At 46.3% G+C, this 18,774-nt stretch overlaps 1 protein-coding gene across 3 annotated transcripts in view; it reads left to right on the plus strand.

Annotated features, from left to right (window-relative positions):
• The window catches only part of snd1 (staphylococcal nuclease and tudor domain containing 1), a 186,771-nt gene that overhangs the window by 113,284 nt on the left and 54,713 nt on the right, over positions 1-18,774 (plus strand). For 2 of the 3 annotated variants that reach the window (XM_071541724.1, XM_071541723.1), the window contains exon 17: positions 6,933-7,121. In XM_071541724.1, the coding sequence (XP_071397825.1) occupies positions 6,933-7,121 (189 nt within the window). Of the gene's footprint in view, positions 1-6,932; positions 7,122-13,378; positions 13,395-13,736; positions 13,768-16,085; positions 16,101-18,774 lie in introns of all 3 variants that reach the window. The other variant, XM_071541726.1, reaches the window with a different exon arrangement.

Genomic DNA, 18,774 nt, shown 5'->3' on the forward strand with positions numbered 1-18,774 from the left:
AGTAGTAGCTGTTCATTTATTCATTTTGCTCACTGCTCATCTATCGCTTTGGACACTTTCATTCAGTTCTTCTTCTTCTTTGATTAATTATTTTCCACCCTACAGGAACACCTTCATGAGATATCGATTTTTGGTCAAATGTGATCAAAGTTGTGGTTGTATGTGCGGTTTCATGGGGGACAAATGTGTCGTTTAAAGGAACTCAGTGTCTCCACTTAGAAAAATGATCCATACAAGCCAGCGTATGGGGTGATATTGAGAAATGATGGATTTTTGTTGGACGGTGTTGCTCGATATGGCCAAATGGAGTTTTCACGCAAGACTGAGCTTAAGGCAGTGAGGCTGACCCATCAACGCTCAGCCTTTTCTGCTCGAGTCCGCACGCCCACATGAAAGGGACAGTTTGTCTTTCAATAAAATGTTCAGAGTCATTGATTTTTAAGAGGTGCATAGCAATGGTTAGGAAATATGTGTTAAGCTATAGAGATCAGTTGATTGTTTTTAGTGATTTAAGTGTAATGCTTCAAAGACATCCACTACACTCCTCGGATTCCTCTCTTTCTTGCCTTCCCCCCCCCCCCCCCCCCTCTACCTCTCAGTCTAGGGCTTAGGATCACTCATTGCTCCGAGCAGGTTTGATCTCTGTGCCCCCAGCGCACGAACGCACACACACACCTCCACATCGCTCCTTCAATCTTCTCCAAGGCTCAGTTTGATAAATGGCTTATTCTGCTGGATGAGCAAAGGGCTGTAGGTGGGAGTGACTCCAGCCTTTTCTCTCTCTCGCTCGCTCACTCTCTTTCTTTCTTTCTTTCTCTCTCTCTCTCTCTCTCTCTCTCTCTCTCTCTCTCTCTCTCTCTCTCTCTCTCTCTCTCTCTCTCTCTCTCTCTCTCTCTCTCTCTCTCTCTCTCTCTCTCTCTCTCTCTCTCTCTCTCTCTCTCTCTCTCTCTCTGTGTGTGTGTGAGGGCCAGTTAGCAGAGGAGGAGAGGGGTGGAGGGCCGAGTGAGAATGACTGATGCTGTTTACCCTTCGGCCTCCCACCACCTTGTCATACCTGCCCTCTGCACACACACGCGCATATAAACAACCATAATGATCATTCATGTGATGAACACTGAATGCTTTGTATCGCTGGAATACACACAGGTCCGTGCACACTCAAGGACACACAGACACACATATATAAACATTTCTCCCTGCATCATTTGACTTGCCACAGAAACTGTTGATGTTTTCACTCCCCTTTGATATTAGAATATTACACACACACACACACACACACACACACACAGAGACACACAGAGACTTGAGAGAGCCCAGCTAAGTGGCAGAGTGCAGCAGTCATAAAAGCAGCCGGCTCCTTGTTGCTTAATGAGAATGAATGAAGACATGCCAAGTCGTCTCCACCTGCCGGTCTTTTTTCCTGGTATCCACTCAGAAAGTCCTGCTTACATCTGCACATTACAGAGCCCCCTCCGACACACACACTCACTGCAAAACCAACTCAAAGGAGTATGTCCATACAGGAATATAAACCGGTATCTGACACACACACACACACACACACACACACACACACACACACACACACACACACACACACACACACACACACACACACACACACACACACACACACATTGTGCGACACCAGCATCAGCCCGGATTGCACGCTAGTCAAATACTGTGCTTGCTACTGCCAACGAACCCCCCCCTTCTCTCTCCTGTTCAACTTTTACGATCAGGATGGGTAGTTTGAGTTATGCAAACTCACCTCTGTTACTTCTCAGTAATTGGACTGTGCAGTAAAAAGCAGATTTAAAGAGTGGCAGAGATTCCATCAGTGGTGATTTGAGACCAAGTTCATCTCCTCTGTCTCTGGTCCTTGCGTCATGTATACAGCCTTCTGCCCTTTCTTGACGAGAGAATGCATAAAGAAATACTTGAATTGGGTTAATAAGTTGTGTGCTTTGTTCAACTTCAACTTCATGGATAGAGAATTTACTTTTTTCCCTCCATGTATTCATATGAAAGGAAATCCGCCTGCTTACCAAGAATGAAATTCAACCTGTCGTGTTCTTTTATTTTCATCTGAGATAGTGTTTTGGCTCTGGCATGACGTGTCACCTACCGCAGTCCTTTTTTTTTTTTTTACTTTCAAACAGCTAAGTGAATTAAATCTGCCGCAGTTTTAAAACATGCCCCCGGGCCAGGTTTCACTTCAATGGTACCAAATGGCTTTGTCTTCTGTACTTGTGAATGGCTGCGTGTGTGTATGTGTGTGTGCATGCCTGTGTGCGTATTTTGTCTTTTTCTCTTTTCTGTCCACCGCCTCGACACAATCCCAGCGTTTATGAGATTACCAGAGCCCATTTGTGTTCCGGCGGGAGCCATCTTGGCTCGGAGGAGGCCTCCGCTGGGAACCATCTGGGCTCTACTCAAAGCAGTTTCCTCCCCGCCTCCCCTCTCCTCTCCACACCATTGTGACCAAGGCTATTTACTCTGAACAGAAGAGAAACTGAAAATCTTTTTTTGTGTGTGAAGCACTCAGAAATCAGCAGTCTTCAGATCAAGCTCCTGTGCTCCGGGGTGTGAACGTTTCTTGTTTTCTTCACGCTGCGTGTGAGAGGGAGGAAAAAGAGGGGACAGGAGCGCGAAGGAGGGAAACTGAGAGGGAAGAAGGGAGAGGGAAGGGATGTGGAGCTGTTTCTTCACCAGGCAGGTGTTGGTGCTTATCAATAGACAATTATCACCTCAGCTAGGGGCCCCAAGTGGCCCTGTATCCAGCCCAACATCACACACACACACTTGAGCTGTCACTTCATCCCACAATCGATTTCCATCAAAAGTATCATCGGTCAAAAGTTTTTTTTTTTGGTTGTTTTTTTTTTTTTATCCCAAATCTCCCTCAGTTCAGGTCCAGGTCCCACATCCAACCATCATGCAGCTTTACCAGTCGGCACATTTGTCAGTGGTTCATTCTGTTACAAGCTCAACCAAGTAACAACCATGCCAACTTTTGGGGAACAAGCTGCTTTCCTTCCTTTTTTTCCCTTTATTGGAGAGATGGACAGGAAAGATGGGGGCTGACATGCGACAAAGGTCCCAGGCCAGATTCGAACACGGGGCATCACGGTTCCGCGCCTTAGCCAAATGAGCCACCAGCATGCCCCACATGCCGCTTTCCTCACGCAGCTCTCTGATGTTAAATTGAATCTAGCATAAGCTTTCCACGGAGTGATCCACTCTTATTCACCAGAACGGCGCTGCGTGCTGCGGTGAAAATATAAACTTTGTTCATTGATGCTATTCATTGGATTTGCTTAGATGCCTCGTTGCGTTGGCATGCAGATCACAGGATGAATTTGATCATGTATGGGAATGTGAGGATGTCAACAAGGACAGAATTATATTTGATTTTTTGTTGTTGTTGTTAAATCCCTCACATGCACACACACAAACACACACAAGCATTGCAGCCAGGCTGTGGCAGCCTCTTACCATATTGACACTTAGCACGTCATTTTGAGGTATAATCACAAATAATCAGGTTGTTTGAGTTGTGTATTTCGCAGGTCAGTGTGTGTAACCTGTCTGATTGGCTGCTGCTTGTCCATCAGAGCCTCTTATTTCTCCTGTGTCCTAGTATATTATTGATGTTCCCCAGTGGGCCTATTTGTTATCATTAAGGCTGTGTGTAGCAACGCCACCACTCTATTCATAGTGTGTCGTTGTCAGTGGCAAGCAAATTTCCTTTCCATTAGGTTGGCAGTATGTGGTAAATGAAGTTATTCACTATAAGTGGTCTGGGGAAAAAGGCAAACTCATTTGTCCTGTTGTGATGGGACAAGTGTGTGTGTGTTTGCCTATAATTTCACCCTATCATTTCCTTCCTGGAGCATATCTCTACCTCTCTCTCTCCTGTCATCTCTGAATGCCACATGTTTTCACAGGTCTACATAAAGGCATGATTGATCTGCTATGTTCTGCTATGTAGTTTCTCCATATGATTGTAACACTAAATCAATTTATCTCCTTGCTACTTGGGCATGAGAATGTTACAGTATGTTCCACCAAGCAAATTAAAGAAATGTATGGGGACTTGGGGAGAGAGAAAATCCAGCTCTGATTGCTCTCTGCAGCCCAAATTGAAATCCCTGTGGAATGGTTCGGAGAGCTTTTTTAGCTTTTTGAGATTGTAAATTATTAGCAGTGTGGGAATAAGCAGGCAAATGGGCAAAATTGTGAGTGTAATTTATCCCTGTGGAACTACGATTCCTTCTCCTACTGCCGTGACTATGTTTTTTTCCCCTTGTCTTTGAGTCTCAATGGCATAGACCACATTATCACATTATTGTGTGGAGCTTCAGAACATTCAAATTGAACGTTCAGGTAACGGTAAGATTTGAGGAAAGGGGGAAAATGACTCCCCTGGTGAGTGCAGGACTGATCAGAGTAGAAAAGGCTGGCCAGAAGGTTTCCACTCATTTTTCTGATTAGCAGAAAAGTCATGCTGTTCCCCTGCATCCTCCATTGCCTTGTCAAATGAAATGGTCAGCTGGGCGCTGACATTTCTTGGCACATCTGCTTGGGGAGAGGAGGACAATAAGCCCTGTCCGTGTGATTAGACACATGGGTAGCTTGTCACGATCCACTTCAGTTCATTCCCGGCTCTTAGAGTGGTACAATCATAACAGCTCTAGCTTTTATAAGCATCCTTGTTTCTTACTTCAGGGTTGCTGCTAGGTAACCACTGCTGAAGTCAGCCTCAGTGCTATCCTGTTTCACTTCATGTGAGACTGCTAATGTTGATAGCTGGCAAACGTCCACAGCAGATAAATTTGTTGCTAGCTGTCTTAATGAACTTCATATCTGGCCTACTATTTCATAGCAGGCCAAAGGCTGCACCAACTAGAATGAGCAGCTGTTGTTAATGCAGTAGAGTGTCTGATTTTCTTCCCAAGTGCAATTTATCTCAGCTAAGATTGTCCCTTTAGCTTGTTTTGTTCTTGTTTTCTTTTCTTTTCTTTTCTTTTTGTTTGTTTGGTCTTATCAGCCTTGCTGGGAGTTGGTAACAGTTCAGTTTGTTCTAGCCGTCAACCGCTAACCAGCCTCTTTCCTGCACTCCCCCACTTTCCCCATTTGACATTTGGGTGCTTGGAGGTCCAGTGCAACTGTAATAGCCTAGTTATGTAACTGCTTCTGCACTTAGAAAGAGAGAGATAAAACCGGGGGAGTATCTGAGATAGCAGAGAGAAAGAGAGAAGGAAAGCAAGAGAAAGCAGATTATACAGAGGCAGATGAGATATGAGAGAACTTAGATTCTATCACTGTCAGGACATGGGAGGGTAGGCGAGTGTCCTAGCTGCCCTTTTGCCACCATTTTGAGAGTTGGACTGGTTCGGAAACTCAGCTTAATTTATATGAAATAACATAAAAATTACGTAATTGTTTTATAGAAGTGTTGTACACAACAACGGGAGCTACAGTATATAAACTTTGGCAAATCACTTATGACTTGGTAACTCGGAGGTCAGAGAAGAAGGTCAGCTATAGAGCAGCAGCGCCCTTGGAATTGGTAGGGATTTAGTATCTTGCTAAAGGACACTTCAGCAGGGCAGTTGCTTGCTGACATGGGGACTTTACCCAAATGATTAGGGGATACAAAAAGTGAAAATGTACATTTGTCCCTATATGCGTCGGTTGTCATTATTGTGCTTAATCATAGTGCAGATTATGCATTCATTAAAAAAAAAGCTTTTTACTTTAGCTGAGAACAAGGCAGAGCAGTTCACAAACTAATTCCCCTCAGATTTCCCTTGAGGCTGCAGGGCTAAGCAGCCTGCGTCTTAATCGCTTGACTTCTGGCTATCTCTTCACCACACCTGCCCTCTCGCTTTCCCGCTGACAGAGGCAAGAGAGTGGAAAAAGTCGATTGATTTTCCCCGTCGTTCATCGCTTATGAAACAAAACGTAATGAATAGGTAATTAGCCTGAATATGCAGAATTTGGTTATAGTCCATAATGGGCAATGTTGTGAGATCCTTGTTACTTTGTCAGCAGGGTTAGCTATTTCAGTGCCCTCATTTGTGAACTTAGGGGAATTGCGCTATGGCTCTCGCTAATTGCAAATGATTTAAAAGTGTGCAGAATAGCAGTATGGCAATATTGGAAGTCTTAACTAAGTCTGAAGACTCAACACTAAATTAAAAAGTCACTTATATGTGAATGCCCTTGTTAGAGTCGTAAGCACTTGCTGCGGTTAATAGAGGATCATTGTTTGCAAACAGACCACAACAAATCATGCATTCTTTGAGAGTTTCCCTGATTAGCTGCAATGCATCTAAGAACAGTGCGCATTTTGACTCCTGATCATTCACTTTACTTTTACATAATGATGCAATTCATCCATTTCTGTCCATTGGCTACCAAACAAGACACCCCCCCCACCTCTGGATAAGCATTAGTATAATCCATCAGCCAGCAGCATCAGTCAGAGCCGAGGCGGTGGCGTTTCATTAAGAATGTCAGGGACCGAAGCTAGCCACAGCTCAGCCCACATGAGACACCACTGCTGGGTGTAATTGTCCACAAAAGATATGTGCTGTGGTGACCAAGACCGGAGACCACTGACGGGGAAAGCCACACCAGGGGAAAGAAACAGGATCTTTTGTGTCTGTATGTATGTGTGTGTGTTGTGTGTGTGTGAGGCCGCCAAATCGATAGAGAGCTCAGGGGCCTCCAATGATCTATTTAAGGACAGGAGAGTGTCTCCTGTATCAGAGCAACCCCCTCCACTCCTTGACTCTAATGGAATCTCAAACCTAATCCCCGATACAGTACATTAACTGAGCCTTTTCTCTCTCTCTCTCTTTCTCTCTCTCTCTCTCTTCTATCCCCCTCCTCCCCTCCGTTCCATTCTTCTCTGCCAGGTGGAGGTTGAAGTGGAGAGCATGGACAAAGCGGGGAACTTCATTGGCTGGCTGCACATTGAAGGTGTGAACCTGTCAGTGGCGCTGGTAGAAAACGCTCTGTCCAAGGTCCACTTCACAGCCGAGCGCAGCTCCTACTACAAGACCCTGGTGTCCGCAGAGGAGGCCTGTCGCCAGAGGAAAGAGAAGGTGGGTCCCATTACATTGTTAAGAGCGCTCCAAGTAATATCTTTCCACGGAGTCTCTGTTGAACTATCATAGTGATGACTACACTCCCACCTGACACAAAACTGTTAGGAAAGAAGATCGTATTTATTTTAACATTGTCCCAGTTGGTGCTGCTCACTCAAGTGAGTAACCACAACATCCCACATCCCATGGAAATAGTAGTCCATGACAAGAAATAAGTGAGATAATCAGCATGAGGTCAATCTCGGAATCCATCGTCTACCGGTCTGACGACGATTAGACTCTGGGGGCGACGGCTAATATACAGTCCAATTAGCAACATGAGACGCGAGAATGGAGTTGGAGTTGAGAGACGACGTCTCATATGCAGATATCTGTTTATAGAGATTAGCCGAAATGTCGTCTGGACCTAAAACACCTACAGAAAGTATCGGATGTTTTTGTATTGTGTGGAGAAACGTTCGACTCTCACGTCTCAAGTTGCTAATCGGACTGTGAACAATGACCGGCGCACGGAAGAGGAAGTCTTGGCCCGGATGTCCGCTGGCTACACCGGAAACCCCGGAATATTGGCCGTCGCCCCCAGAGTCTAATTGTCGTCAGACCGATAGATGATGGGTTCCGAGATTGGCATGAGGTTTACTTTTTAGAGCTAGTTAGAGCTCAAAAGATTTTCTGTGCTAGCACTATCGTCCACCATAGAACATGCTGGCATATTAACATCACTGTTCAGTAATCCTAGGCTTTAGGATTTCTCTGGTACTTTATAGAAGAATTGACTTGGCTCACATTATTACCAAAAATGTGCTATTAATCAGAACAGAAAAAGTGTATCCATAAAAATCTGAAGGTAAAGGAGGACATATCAGTATGTCTACCAGGACATCTTATCCTTGGATAAGAAATAAGGCCAAGTCACCCTGGTTGCATGTTACATAAATTTGCCTCTTAAAATGCATTAAGGACATCCAGTCAACATCGCTCGCACGCTAAAAGCCGCACTAATGTGGAGACGCTAATATGCACCATGCAGGGTTGAGAATAGCCACATATTTGCCGTTATCATTGAAGCTTCCTTTCCTCTATGGGAGTCCTTTGATGGATGGAGGCCTCTCTTGCACTGATCCCAATCTCACCCTCCATTTTCATTACGGCTCCGCCAGTCGCCCCTGCCAGATGAATGAAGTGCCCGGCCAGCTGTCGTCCTTGTCCCCTCTCTCTCTTTCTCTCTCTCTGTAACTTCCTTTGTTTTACTCTCTCTCCCTCTCTCCATCTCTCTCATTCTCTCTCTTCCGCTTACTTCTACCTTTCCGGGTGCTTCAGGAGACGCCAGTGCCTATTCCCCGCCATATCAGTATGATCTATTGCTGGAGCCAAGAAGGGACTGTGTTCTCTGTCCTTCCTCTGAATCCATCACGGCCACAGCCAGCTTCTTGCTACTCCTCTTCCTTTCGCTTGGGCCCATGCTCTCTCTCTCTCTCCTCTAAGGGAGAGAAGCAAGACGGTGAGAATTACACTTCTCAGGAGTGGTGCGCAGGTGGACCTGTGTCTGGCTTGACAAAAATCATTCTTATCTTGCCAGCGATGTGAGCACACCGACCCTGCCATGCTCGATCTAACTGCAGCAAGAGGGCAGATTCCTGACACCTCCGATGACACACGATTTCACTCCCGGTTGCCGACCCCCCTTCGCTGTGTTCAGACAGATTGACTTTTGCAACGAGGCTCTGATCTGAGCTGACCTGAGTGTGGACAGGGCCGAGAGGGAAGACGGCAGAATGGGGCCTGAGTAGACCAGACAGACAGACAGTGATTGTGTTTGATGCCAGGTTGCCACGAGCGCCGGTGCACCGATCAACCGGAGTCTCATTTGATGTTTGTGTGTGTAGGGGAAAAAGGGTTGTGTTAATGGAGCACAGAAGAATTGGTTATGTGTGTGTGAGTGCATAGTATGCAACCTGAGGGCAGATGAGGGGGGACTCACTGTTCTAATTAACCCTTAGGGACCATCCAGAGAAAAGCTGAGAGCTGGGTGATTTTTTTCTCTCTCTTTTGAAGTCTTGGCTGGTCTTCGTTTCTGTATAGGTAGACCATCGCCTCTCTCTCCCTCTCGCTACCTCTCCCTCTTCCTCTCTTCTCATCCCCCTCTCTTTATTGCCCCCCTGGCTGTGGATATGGAAGAGATCGGTGGTACTGCTGTGTCAGGCGTCCCTACAAGAAAACGGGGTTGTCGTAATGAAGTGGGCTCAGGGTGTGTACATGCACACGCACAGACACACACACACACGCACACACACACCCTCATTAAAGTGAAGTTTGCGTTGGTGGTCCAGCAGGGACCTAGTATGAAGGTGGGGGGATTGAGGCTTGCTGCACTGGCATCCTGAACCGAAACTGCTTAGTTCAAGTGACTTTAGTGGATATGAGTTTTTGCTACAATGATACCGATGGGACAAAGTGATTGTGTTCTAAATGAAACATTCCAAAGGGTTTTAGGAAGAGGCTTTTCCTGGAGCTCAGCATATTTTGATTTCGCGCATCAGCATCTCTTAAAACAATATTTGGACCTCTCCTCACAACAAACTCAATTCTCCACGCATGCAGGAGGCTCAAGTTGTAGGCCTAGCACTTGCCTAATTCTGTTCCCTGTCACATTTATTTATGGCTAAGCTTTTGTTTGCTTACGTAAATCTCTCTGAAGCGTCTCTCCCTGTCAGAACCCATTGTCCTGCTTCCGACGGTAACATTTACATGATCCAACCAGAAGAGAGAGACCAGGGACGGTGCATAAACTTCCTCACATGTTGTTTTAACAAAGACCTGGTTGTTGCCAAGCAATGCTCGTGCCCTCTTTTTAAATTTGCCTCTGTTTGTATTGGGAAAGCATTCTTGTGTACTGGGATTCTTCAGAAGGTGGAAAGACTTTGTTTCCTGCTTACCAGGCTTCTCCGTAAGCAAGGCTCATTGGAAGAACACTGTTTTTTGCTACTGTGATATAAGGGGGCCCATTGCATTTATTCATACGTTGGTGCACCTTTCCAGTATTCTCATGCTGCAAGTGAGAGAGATTTGACAAGAGATGGCAGCAGTTTGACTCAGAGTGGATTGGGAGCAGAGATTTTGGCTGCAGAGATTTCGGCTGCAGCTTTTATTCGAGTTCCCCACAGATTGAACAGGTGGGAGAGTTGGTTTGTCAACGTTTGGTTGCACCTCAAGGGACATTTTCTGGAAAACTCAAAAATGAAAGTACTCTGAAATGAAGAGGTGCGTATGGGAGGGAAATCAATTTACACTCCTGGTGGCTCTTGTTCTTCTACTCTCGTTTTACTTATCCTGTAATGTTCCAATGCTTTTTATTTTTTTTATCAACATTTAGGGGTATGTCTACCATGAAGAAAAGCTGTCTTAACAGCTCGACACCTACAGAGAAAAGGAGGTTGCTGGTAATTGGAGTGGCCTAATTATGAAGAGGTGAATCAACAATCGGCCCTCAATATTAACCAGTGTGCTTTCTGTTGAGCAAGGGGTTTTCTGCTGTAATTACCCAGCCTTGAAGGAGATTAACACACTCTGATGGGCCTCGGAGAGGGAGAAAAGGAGATGGCAAAGAGAGAGGGAGGAGAGGAAGAAAGAGCGAAAGAGGACATGACAACCCCTGTTAAAGATCTTTCAGGTCACATGACCCCCCTCCTTTCATCATCACCCCCCCCCCCCCCGCTCAGCCCTCTTCAGAGACCACCATCTGTCTTTCCATCTCCCCAGTGTCCTCACATCCTCATGCACGCCCTCTTCACTTATTCCCCTCCATTTTTTCCCTTCCTCCCCCAACTAATCATCACTCAATCCCCTCTTATTAACCGGATTAATGTCTTCTCAGACGCTCTGAGTGCTGCCCTTGCTCCCCTCAGCTGCCTTGCCATTTTCCTATTGTGCAGGAGGGCTCCCTTCCTTGTTCTGGACGGCAGTCAGAGTGAGTCAGGAACCTGCATCACTTGTGACCTTTTTAAGAAAAACGGAATCCCACAGGAGCGTAAACCCAGGCCCCGGCGCTGTCTGGTCTCGTCCCTCACCCGTCCATCAACGCCACTCATCAAAGCACTTAAAGTAGCAACGTTTCGACATTGAGCTCGATGACGTGTCCTTGGTGGAGCCTGATTGAAGTACATAATCCTGTTTCAGCTCTTTTTTTGGGCGGAATCCAGAGTTGCAGAGTCCAACCAACTTGACTGTCACCCCCCGAGGGCCTATGCATAACTATACACTTTAACACATGGCTGAGGCCAGACTATTTTTGTAATGTGAAAGAAATCAGCACTCACATTCACTGTGATTGGCTGACAAGCATTGTAAGCCTTTATGTCTGATTCTGTGGATACGTTGCAATTTCTGTCCCTTTATCTCGCTTCAATCGCTACTGGCTCACTCTCTGGAGGGTCAAGTGGCTTGCCTCGTAAGCCAAACATCTCGACATGTAATCAAAATTCCCCCCTACTTGCTCTCCATCTCTATGATGGCTTATTTTTGAAAGAGTGTGCAAAACCCAGCATCTCCCCATCGTCCTATCTACGCTGCGTCTTCCCAGCAGTCAGCACATCATACACCTGGCTAAACAGGAACACGCTGAGGATGAATCAAGATAATTGGGCTTTTAGTGAAGCTAATAGGCTTGTGTTGTCTCTGAGTGGAGGCTGGAGGAAGCCTACCTCCAGTGGACTGGTTTCAATCCTAAGGATTAGCTATGGTTATTCCTTTCCCGTTAGTAACAAAATCAGAATGGTACTCTCCTGTTTACCTGCAGTGGTTTGCATTCAGTAAATTCAGAGCAAACACATGATTTGTATTTGCTCTATGAAGGGACATTTTCTGTTTCTTGCAAGGCACCTTGATTCTCAGGCTTCTGTAAATAGACTATGTACAATTATATGTCAGCAACCTTGTTTGGCTTCTATGGATGACAGGCCCTCTTCCATTATTACCATGCTCAGTGCTTTCTTAAGCCCTGAAGCCATTGAAATGCTTTCAGTGTTGCAATCTTTTTCTCGTTCCCTCTCCCTTTTTCTTTTGCTCTCATAGCAAAAGAACCTGTGGCAATCACCACAAAGAAAAGGGCCAATGATTAATACGTATTAAAGTAGCTCATCTAAGGCAGTTTCAAGTGAAAACGCCAAGTAAATTTGAGAGTCAGTCTTTTGCAAATTTTACCTGTTCTTTCTCCAATTTAGGCCCCGTGTAGCCAAATCCCACCGCTGCTCCTGCAAATGATCACCTTTTAACTTCAGCCACTTCAGCTCTCTTCACTCCAGCAATCGCAGAGAGGTTTTGGCGGACGTGAAATCATTACTGTTATTATTTTTCTCAAACACAAATTGCATTATGCGGTGTGAAGAATTGAGCCATAATGGCATCCGGGGGCCAACGGGATGATTACACCTGTATTACCATTCCAGTCGTCTCTCTCTTTTCCCTCTCCCACTCCACTGCTCACCGCTGTCATTGTTACCTTCTAATTTAACAAATGGAGGCCATACGGTGTCAAGACAGGAACAACGTCCATGACATGGCCAATCACAGAAATGGATATCCAATTAATGACCGGGCCAGATACCTGTCCAGTCCGTTGAGAGGCAACAGGAATGAAGCCCTGGGAAACTGCCACTCATGCCTCAGTGAAAAAGAAATGCTTGGAAGGACTGGAGATTTAGATTCTTAGGGTGCAAAGTGCTGTTGTGGTTTAGGCCTACTTGACACTTTAGGGGTATTTTCAAATCACTAGCAGGCCCTCTGTATTTACCCTTTATAATGTATAGAGTAGTAATTGTGTTAAAGCTGGTCCAACTTCCAGCCAAGTCGTATATCGCTGTTGTCACATGAAAACAAATTTTGGTGATTTTTCATGTTTTAACTGCATTTGCAGGAACAACTATGGGTTGAGAAAATTCTCCAATCTCTTGAGCTTTTGACACCCTTTCAACCTATTGGATAATGTCAGAAATGCATTGTCTTCAAGCTGAAGAGGCTGTTTTTCTTAGTGCTGGAAGTTGACATTTTGGAGATCCGAGGTTTTCACTCAACAGCATATAAATGTATTACCCATAATCCTTAAGATTTGATGACCTGGTGATTTTCATTTGTCTGAAATTGTTTTCTAGGATAATGAGATGATATAAAAGCATCACTTAAAATAGTGTAATACATCTTTCCAGCATGCGTCGTATTCTTAGGGTCACCAAGACGCATGACTTGTTTGTATTTCACAGAGTGCTTCCTGGAACAGTGTCAAAACAATCCGTTGTGCGGCGTCAACTGTGAATGCGAAAGAAAGCACTTTGCCTGGCCGTATAGAGCCAACTCCAGCTAACCCCCTCATCTTAAATTAATGACCGTGGATTCCTGCCACCATGGTTTTGAGATTTGCTTTTTCGTCTGGCCATGTTTTCCCCAGTGAAGGGGCCGGAAATGTAAGCTGAAGTCTTGAGTGTGTATGAGGACAGCAAAAACATCCTGTGTGCATCCTGCAGACCATGTATAATGCAGGATTTTTCTTTAAAAGTGCTGAGTCAAGGTCACCAAGTGTGTCACAACACCTAACAGTTACCACTACATGCCATGTATAAGGAGTGGTTCTCAGCTAAGGTTATCAGCAAATGTTTTGGTCATTGAGCATTTACTAGGCGGGCGTAGGCTTGGTCCCGCGGCGTCAGCGGTTTCCACTTACCAAAAAAGGTAGCCTTGGGGAGGAGGATCGACGCCAAGCTCTGTTCAAGCGGCGGTACGGAGGGAAAACCTTTTTCTGTGCCCCCGTGGACCCTGGTGAAATGTTCCCATCTGGCCACCGGAGCTCGCAGTTTTCAGGGGATGGAAAACGCCGCCTCCCTGAAGGGCTGAAGCTCCGAAAACCTGGGCCAAAGACCCGGCGGCTCCTGAACGTACACATCCCTGCCTAAGTGGCCGTGAGCAGGTGCAGGTTGCTCTGCCGACATCGCTATGCCCCTCAAATCCGCCGCCTGCTTAATGGTGTCCGGCAAGTCCAGGAGAAGTCCTTTGACGGCCGGCATGTGGCTGGCAGATTGGAGCGGAGAAGGAGAGGACCGGAGCAGCGGAGCTCCTTGCCGCGGTGGGGAAGGGCAAAGCCGCAATTGTGGGGCCCCGCCCTCAAGATCAGGCTCCAGGTCTCCCGATGGGGAGACAGGAGAATCGGGAGGAGAGCCCGAGATGAAGGGAGCCAAGCCGGTTGACTCGTGCCCACCATCAAGGATTTCCTTGGGAAGTCGTTGCCGTAGAGGATCTTGTCCAGCTCGTTGTCCGGAGAGATGCCGCCACGATCAGCCCAGCTACTGTCGACGCTTCCCTCCACCTGGAGCGCCGTGAAGGCGTCCACCCGCCGCTGCAGTTCCTCCACAGGCAGTCGAGCACAGAATTGGCAGGAGGGCCACGGAGTCAACGCTAACCCGGCGTGAACGGCGCCCAGGCAAGCCTCGCAGCGGCAGTGGAGGTCCGACGGCAGGATGTAGCCGGTCCGGTAGGCGGTACACAAGCGGACAGCTCCACCGGCGCGGTGAGCTGACTTCTTCATCTTCTTCTTCTTCTTCTTCTTGACTGCTTGATCGCTCAAGAAATTTTGGGAGCAGAGCTCAGATCCCGACGCTGTATATTCTATAGTTGAGGACCTGAGTGTAGCCACTGTAGTGTAAAGTGGCGGGAAAGAAAATCTTCAGACTGCGCATGCGCGAGAGGGATAAACCCAATAGCGACATCTCTTAGGGGGCGAAGCCTATACGAAATAGAAACTACTAAGATACTACTACTAAAAAATGAACCTGACATTGTTTTTCTCAACTATGACGTTTCAGCATTTTCATGTTGATTCGCAGTGTAAAGACGGCAAGAAAAAAAAATTTAACAATATCCAGTGAAGATTTCAGAATAAAATCCATATTGACCTGGTTCAGCACTGATTACTACAGATAATATTGGTGCATTTCAAGCACAAACCTTACAATTCTGTGTGATCACCTTGAATTCCTTATGTATTTCCTTCCTGATTTGCTTGGTTTCTTTCCAGGCGGCACTTGGACCTTATCCGCGAGGCATGAGTGGTCACTCGATGGTTTGAAGAGCATACTAATGATGTCAGACATGTGCCAAGGCCTTCTCAAATAACAGACCCTAATTGATAATTAATGGCAGACTGAAATGGTGTCTGAGGCAGCATTTTGCTCAGCCATCATGAAGATGGAGGGCTAGGATGATCACCCAGAATCATTATGTCAGTGGCGATTAGCATTTTTCTTGCCCTTTAGGAGATGAGTGGCCAAAAACTGTGCCAAAAGTCACGTACATCACCTTATCTCTGGGCAAAGTATTAATACCAATCTTTCCTGTATTTTGACCATATCCTCTATGTTTAAGCTCTACTCAGAACTGGTGTCATTATTACAAAGAGCAGAACAACAGCAATCGCCGGTCGAATACGCCACTTACTCCAAGGTCTTTGTTTCTCTTGGGGGCAACATTATCCGTTTTAAATACCATGTTGAAATGAATCCATCTTGACTTTGCGGTGACCACATTAGCATTAGCGTAATAACAAATCAAGCATACCATACCCATAACACAGCACAGTGCCTCTGCCTTCCCATATGTCTTTGCTTTAGTTTATGTCAATGTGGACTTAATTGAAAGCCTTTGGCCCCCCCATCCCATCATCATTATCCCCTTAACTCCCACAAAGACTATTGAGAGCAAAGTGTGCTGCTTTGCTATGCTTGTCCACATGCCAAGCCACCCCATTTAAGCAACACTACTAAACAATACTAATGTTGTGGTGATAGCCATTGCTTGTTGTCAGATCAGGAGCTCAAGAGACCACTTCCCAGTGCCGGGAATAATGGACACAGGCAGTGTTGGAGCCATGTATCAGTGAGCAAACACTTGCCCTCGGGGCTTTGGGAGGGGGAGGGCAAGAGAGAGAGAGAGAGAGTGTGTGTGTGTGTGTGCGTGCGTTCAGGTCCATATTTATATAAAAAAAATAAGAAAATGAAGGTTGAAAGTGCTCTGTGTCAGGTGTGCACATATCGGTGTGTGCCAATACTCGAGCAAGATGAAGGTTGCAGGGGTTGTCGCAGAGTGTTAGAGGACAGCAGGATCACAGCAAGGGGACATGATTGCCTGCAGGGTGCTGATGGGTGACCACAATGGGAGAGGTGACCCGTAGGAGACCTCACAACTCGAGATGTAGAGTACTATATTCTCCGTTATACCACTAATTCCAAGGCTTTAGTCTGTGTGTGTGTGTGTGTTGTATATATGCGCTGTGTGTGTGTATGCATGTGTGGAAGTGTGTTAATGTGCGACTAGATACTTTTTTTTTGTCTGTGTGTTTGTGCGGCTGTTTACATGTGTGCTTGTGTGTGACTCTACTTCGTCTCTTCTCTCTCCCAGCACTGTGCGCACAAAATGAGCCTCCCACCACACAAAGGCAAAGAGCTGACGGAGCCTTTTTCCACCACAGGGCTAACAGATTACATAATCTGATTCTCACTGCACTGTGTACACACACACACACTTGCGTGCAGATGGAGGGGATAGTAGCCACCACACGTGCACACACCATACACTCACTGTCTCTTTCTTGCTTACTCAAACACGCTTTGAGCATGTGCAGACGCAGACACACACACACACGCGCGCTCCCCTGGGACCCCTCGCCACTCCCCTGTAGACGACAAGCCGGACCCCCGGTGCCCCGAGGCGGAGAGACAGGAAGGCAGAGGAAGAGATCAGTGGGCCCAGTGATGTGTGTGTTATTTACACCCCCACCCCCCGACTCCCTCCACCCCGCCACACTCTCTCTCTCTCCGTCTCCGTCTTCATCCTTTTCCCCAGTTCCAAGCTGCAAATTCAGCACTCTGTCAGCTCCACTCGCAGTCTTATGAATACACACGCAAACGTTCTCCCTTTCTCTCTCTTTATCTCTCTTTCTCCCTCCAACACACAGGCAGCGCCATCCGTGCACGTGCGCTCACCTGCGAACTCAACACATACCGTACAAACTCATGCTGATGAGCAGGGAAATAAAAGGAAACATACACACACACGTAGAAGCGAGTCTATATCAGCAGTCTTCACCCTCAGCATGCTGAATTATACATTTGCAGGATTTACAGGATTGCATGCTCACTTTGACAATGTCATCAGAAAAAATGCATCCAGCCACAGGGACATCAGGACGATGTTGAACACACACATAATATTCTACTTGAAGAAGCATATTATTGATTGCATATGGATACATAGGGAGTGGTTGTTTATGGTTGGGTTGTAAAGACTGTATACTCAATATACGCAATATTTTCTTCTTTGTGTGCTTGCATGTGTGTTTGCCGGAGATTTCGGTACTTTTGATTGTGTACTTGCAATAGTGTACATTTGGTCCTTTCTATGCATGTGTATGTGTTGTGTGCCTTTCCATGAACTTATGTTTGTGTGCGTGTCTGTGCGTCCTCGTTGTCATGTTTACGATTGTGCGTTAGTGTGCATGCTTTTGTATGTCTGTATGTCCTTGGCCTTGCACTCTCCCTTCTCCAGTCATGCGCAGGATTCTTGCGGGCTCTTAGCAGAGGTCCTCAGGGGCAGGTTTGCGGCTGCCCTTGATTCGCCCGTGCAGAAAGAACTCACCCCCCCCCCCCCCCCCCCCCGTCACTCTGCTCTCGGGACGCAGGGGTGAGACCGAGGGAGGAGAGAGAGTGTGCCCGAAAAGACAGAATGAGAGGAGGTGAAACGGTGGCAGAGAGCATAATGCGATATGACATAGTGAATTGCATTACGGCTGATTAACACATGCTCAGCTACGCTAGCCGCAAAGAAAACACAAACCCCCTGGTCTGCCCGCCTGCCTTGCTCCGTCTCCCCTGCCTCTCGGTTCTTGGGGCTTCCCTCTTTTTTTTTTTTTTTTCTTTTTTTTTTTCCTCTCCTCTCCCCATTTTTTTCCCCTTTCTCTTTTCACATCCCCCTCCACTCATCCTATAGTAGATGCGAATGAGGGTGAAGGACACACTAACTGGAGTGTTGTGCTGGCGGATTTTTTTTTTCTTTTCTCTTTCTTTCTGTTTTGTCCCTCCTAGGACACTGTAAGGACACATTTTTCCACTTGGTTGGCCGGTGACTGGTTGTGGCTGACTGCTTCTTACCTCCACTAGGATGACTGGATGGAATACAGGCAGCAAGCCTTGAATTTTAACACCGGCAAATTTGACCTTAGATTGCGAGGCTTTGGTGACAGCAAAATATTATTTATTACCTTGTGCAGCAGCCGTTAATTGATGCAGTTTTATGGATGTTTACTTTAAAACGGTCATAGGCTTGTGCATATTTATTTGAAACCGCTTACCCTTGAAATTGATCTTAAATGTCGTCTTTGAGGTGATTTCTCTCTTGTTTTATACCTACATCCTTAAAAAAAACAAGAAACGAGTAATTTAATGTCCATTGGCATTAAAATACTTTTAAAGTGTTTGATTTGGCCAGTTAGAGGAGAACATGAATGAGCTGGTGTTGGCAACATTCCTGTACCCTTGCGGGGGATCGACTCTGCGTAACGCAAGCCTGCCATGATGCATTGGATACGCCATTCATGTGAACACCCTCCACCTGT

This window comes from Centroberyx affinis, unplaced genomic scaffold (assembly GCF_046629955.1).
Source record: "Centroberyx affinis isolate AG114_WGS23_722 - 3 ecotype Tasmania unplaced genomic scaffold, CSIRO-AGI_Caff_v1 ptg003935l_1, whole genome shotgun sequence".
Lineage (NCBI taxonomy): Eukaryota > Metazoa > Chordata > Actinopteri > Beryciformes > Berycidae > Centroberyx > Centroberyx affinis.